The sequence below is a fragment of the Mesitornis unicolor genome, unplaced genomic scaffold (genome assembly GCF_000695765.1).
Source record: "Mesitornis unicolor isolate BGI_N332 unplaced genomic scaffold, ASM69576v1 scaffold12918, whole genome shotgun sequence".
NCBI classification, from domain to species: Eukaryota; Metazoa; Chordata; class Aves; order Mesitornithiformes; family Mesitornithidae; genus Mesitornis; species Mesitornis unicolor.
The window spans coordinates 548-5,431 of record NW_010199833.1 but is presented as its reverse complement, the minus strand read 5'-3'; the positions used below and the strand labels follow the sequence as shown (position 1 = coordinate 5,431).

Here is a 4,884-nt window from a genome sequence, read left to right as displayed (position 1 = left end):
CTTCCCCAGTGTCCAATAGAGCCAATGCCAGCCAGCTCCAGGACAGATCTACCACTGTCCAAGGCCAAGCCAATCAGCAACAGTAGTAGTGTCTCTGTGATAAGATATTTAAGAAGGGGGGAAAAACACTGCACAATGGGAACTGCAGCTGGAGAGAGTAAGCTGGAGTAAGAATATGTGACAGAAACAACTCTGCAGACATCAAGGTCAGTGAAGAAGGGGAGGGAAGAAGTGCTCCAAGTGCAGAGCAGAGATTCCCCTGTAGCCCATGGAGGTTAACAGTGGAGCAGATATCCACCTGCAGCCCATGGAGGACCCCACGCCAGAGCAGGCAGATGCCCAATGGAGGCTGCAACTCCAACGGAAGCCCACGCTGGAGCAGGCTCCTGGCAGGACCTACAGACCCATGGAGAGAGGAGCCCATGCTGGAGCAGGTTTGCTGCCAGGACTCGTGAGCCAGCAGGGGACCTATGATGGAGCAGCCTGTTCATGGAGGTTTTTTGTTAGTTTTTTTATATCGCATCTAGGATAATGAGGTCCCACTCTTATGACAAGAATACAGAAGTATTATTCTTGCTCTTGACATTGTTTGGTCACTATTGCATTGTAGCTTAAGGTCTCCAAAAAAAAATTCAGGTCAGATCTTGAACTTGTGTGGGATACCGCCAGATGTCTCAAAGAAAAAATTACAAACAAACAATACCTAAATCTCTTTTATACAGGATGGTCATTAATTTGTTTTCTTTCCTCTACTCTGCAAATAAACATTAGTGATTTCAAGCTAAAGGAAACACCACAGGGAACAAAAGGTTTGTATGAATTGTAATAAATAACCATACGACTAATACATAATAAAGACAAATATTTTTTACCTTATTAATTATTTTTTCTAATTCATACCCTTCAGGCTCATGTGGATATTGTTCACCTATGGTAAGGTTTGCGTAACTGTAAAAACAAAATTACTTAGCTTTTCAAAGCTCAAGAAACATTTCATAAAATACTCTGCAAGAAGCAATATTGTCAATTTACCCATATCCAGTTCCCTTCTTCCCTGGATTAGTATAAAAATTCTTTCCAGGAGGAACACATTTTTCTCTGGCTTTCAGTTGTGCACTGAAGTATGGATGTGGACCTCCTATGGTTCCAAAATAGCTGCCCAGCCCACATCTAAAAATAACAAATGAACACGTTAATTAATGTTTTTCAGATATTTCAGGCTTTCCATATCTAGTGTACTAAAATGACAGTAAGTAGAAAGCCCAAACGATATATACATCTCAGCAGTTAAAAACAAAATCAGCTCAGATCCACTGTCCATGGATCTACTTCTACAGCAATTCCATGCACTGTGTTATGGACAAAAAAGAAACAAGACAGAAGCAGAGATGAAGTTTAAGGTCTCTTATTAATAAAAATATGCTTAATAGAGGTTGCTTTAACTTTGGCCCAACAAGGTGAAGTAACACTGATACAGACAAATTCACAAACAGAGACCCTGGGGAACAGATAAAACAGGCTTGATGCTTGATTACAAGAGCCTTTCCCACGACTTCACAGAGAGTCATTAGTGTTGGTATGATAATGGAGAGGCAGGAAACATGGAGTATCTGTCTGAAATAATATTTTCTTGGAGATGTTAGGACTAGTTGACTTTCTGTGTTGTCATTGAAGGGAAGTACAAGGAGGCACAGCTCAATTAGGAGAAATGCCTATGTCTACTAAGCTGCAGGAATTGTGTAGGCTTTTTATATGCCAGTAACAAAGTAACCAAACACAGACACATGAAGAAAAGAAAGGCCTAGCCTTCAGTCACATCTTCATAACACAACATCTTTGCAACTCTTACAAATAATATGGTTGCTATAAAGTCAAGTTGTAGTTGAAATAAAGTTTTGAACACCAGGCTCACACATTGCCTGTCTCATGGGAAACAGCACACGTATATCCAACAGAAAGCTGACACACCACGTTTTTCACTTCTATTAAAAGCTGGGGTGTTCCTGTGACATACAACAGAACATAACTAATGCTTACATTCTAAAATATATAAAATAAAACAGAGGTTACTGTCCAAACTGTACAAAAGCAAAGCTGCAGGAAAATATGACTAAATATAGCCAGGAGACTATAAGAATTAGAACCTGGACACAGACTGAAGAATCCTCTCATCTCTTACTGCAGCAACAAGAACAAAACAAGATTGCACCATTATAAATGAATAACCAGGCTCCATCTGGTTTTCACATGTGAATAATAATTGTTATATGACACCAATGCAATTGGTGTCATTCTGTCACGCCATTAATGTTGTGCAAACTACAAAGGTGCATTTATCTCAATACTCTGCATATATTCCTCAGCTCTGTAACATCTTCTGACCATCCTATAGGATAATTGCTATTGTTTCTAACAAAAAGGTAATGGATATGGACTTGCTGAGAGGAAAACGTTGCATCTAGATAATGGCTTCTTTTCCTACTATTTATGTAATCTATATGCCATCTCTCAGAGCAGTGGAACAGGCTGCCCAGAGAGGTTGTGGAGTCTCCTTCCCTGGAGACATTCAAGACCCGCATGGACGCATTCCTGTGTGACCTGGTCTAGGTGTTCCTGCTCTGGCAGGGGGGTTGGACTGGATGATCTTTTGAGGTCCCTTCCAACTCCTAATATTCTGTGATTCTGTGATTCTGTTTTGGGAGGCTCAGAAATGGGAGGGAGAAGATGTTTGACAAGTTCCAACAGATTCCCTCCTAAATTAAAATGAAATATTCATTTGTTAATTATCCACACCCTTTTCCCATAGCCATCTTCATTGAAAATAGAAAGCTAAGGGGTAAGAAAACTGTTTACATCAAAAAAGAGTAGTTAAGTGCAAGCATTAGGGCCTGATTTCTATCCTTGTTCAGCCCCACCTTATCAGCAATTATGTGTTGCTGCTCAAAATTCTTCACTCAGTACTAACACTATATTGTATAAAAACCAATATTGTACTCTTATCACAGGTTTTATAAGAAGTAATCTGTGAAAATCATGTTCAGTGTACAGAAAAGGTAAAAAGGTCAATTTAAAACATTTGCACAACACTTAAGGCAATTTGTTTCCATTACTGGCGAGGAAAGCTTTGCCTAAATTTTTCTTTGATTCTGCCATTCTATAGCGTCTCCTTAGCTGAACAGGGTCTGAGTAGGCTTCACCACTGAAAGTCCTCACAAACTGAGGCTCAAAACAACCTGCCTGCAAAGCCGACAATGTTTTGGTCCCCTCAGATAACATCTGTCTGTTCTTGCTCGCAGCTTCATTAAAAGGGCCTTTAAAAAAGTAAGCACTGTAAATAACTGTTCAATGTTCATGCTTTTCTTAACTTACATTGAGAAACTAAGGTCTGGATCTGGGTGGCTCAAAGAACGTACTGCAGAGCACTTAACCTGTAACTCATATGTGTAATTGGTTGTGTCTGAAAGGCAATGCTATGAAAAGGTGTTCACAGCACCTACTTTCAATTTTCTAATCCCTGCACTTGCTTTACAAGCAACAGAGACTAGTTACTCCAGATTACAATTCAGAGCTAGAGCTGATGCCTATTTATACACCATGAGTAACAATTCAGAGGAGCATCCCTCTCTCCGACTGGTTACAAACCAGGTAGAATAACTTAAGCGTCTCCAGGTGGGTTTTGAATCCCCAGCATATTTCCATTAAACACCAAGAAAATGAGAATATTCTCTAAAAAGACAGGATGGGGAATCTCACACACCTGAGTCAGATCAGATAAAAAATTGCAACACTGATTTTAAAATAATGACAATGTAATTGTCAATAACAAAAAACTTGCTGAAAGTGCACATAAAAAAACCCACTAGCGTGTCTTCTCAAAAGCAGGAAAATACTGGTAACTGGCAAATTTATAGACTAAAAGATTTTATCAACCTATTATGCATAAATATTTTTTCAGTTTTACTGGGTTTTTCCTTTCTTCGATATATTCATTCCAACATATAAAGCCTTTATCTTAATAATACAGACCACAGCAAAGAAAGTTGCAGTTTCCTCTAACAACAAAAAAACCACATTAGAAAATAGTGATTCTGAAAGTAGATGGACACTAGAGGTGGTCCCTATCGCTAAATAGTGACTAAAATGAAATGTACTTACGCATATAACGTGATACATATTTATCTCCAATGGTAACATAACTCATTTCGCTGAAGAGGCCAATCCTCTCCATATCACTTTTCCCTTCCGCAGGCATGGTTGAATCTGTGTGACACTGCACTACACTAAAATGACTGAAGTATCCTTTATCTGTTCTACTGCAAAAGTATATAAGCAGTCAGCACCTGTAAATAAAAAAGTTTAAGTAAAATGCGAGAAATTTTCATTAAAAATATTAGCCATAAATGTAATCTGAAGCAAGTAATTTACAATATGACTGACAGCGTTGGTGCTTATAGGACAAATGGACTATGTGGGATTTAGACGCCATTGTATCTCCTCTGTTAAACAAATTCAAAACACAAACAGAGAAAGAAAATCAAACATGTCTGTAATACAACTGGTGCAACTCTTACTGAATTGACATCGTTTGGGTCAAAATTTTTTAACAGGTATCTTCAGAGTACTAAGATGAGAGGTTTTGGTGGCATTAACAGCTAATAATAAAACACGCTGGGCAGCCTCTTTCATCTTGTGGGTTATCTCTAGCAATGGTTTTCAGTCAGTTTCTAATAATTGTATAGAACTGTAAAACATAAAAGTGGACTTTTGGAAGCCCTCTAACTGTAGTGCAACACCTGGTCATGGTAAATATCTCCAATTTCTTCGCACTTTTAACACAAACAATTTTGAGTTTTTCCTCATCGCCACCCTCATTGCAGCCTGACA

The 4,884-nt window shown here is 38.7% G+C and overlaps 1 protein-coding gene across 1 annotated transcript in view; it reads right to left on the bottom strand.

Moving 5' to 3' along the window:
* LOC104544640 (chromosome unknown open reading frame, human C4orf47) overlaps positions 1 to 4,252 on the bottom strand; it is an 8,644-nt gene extending 4,392 nt beyond the window's left edge. The window contains 4 exon segments of the mRNA XM_010189565.1: positions 873 to 948; positions 1,033 to 1,170; positions 3,086 to 3,311; positions 4,156 to 4,252. Of these exon segments, the coding sequence (XP_010187867.1) occupies positions 873 to 948; positions 1,033 to 1,170; positions 3,086 to 3,311; positions 4,156 to 4,252 (537 nt within the window).
* Positions 4,253 to 4,884: the final 632 nt, after the last annotated feature.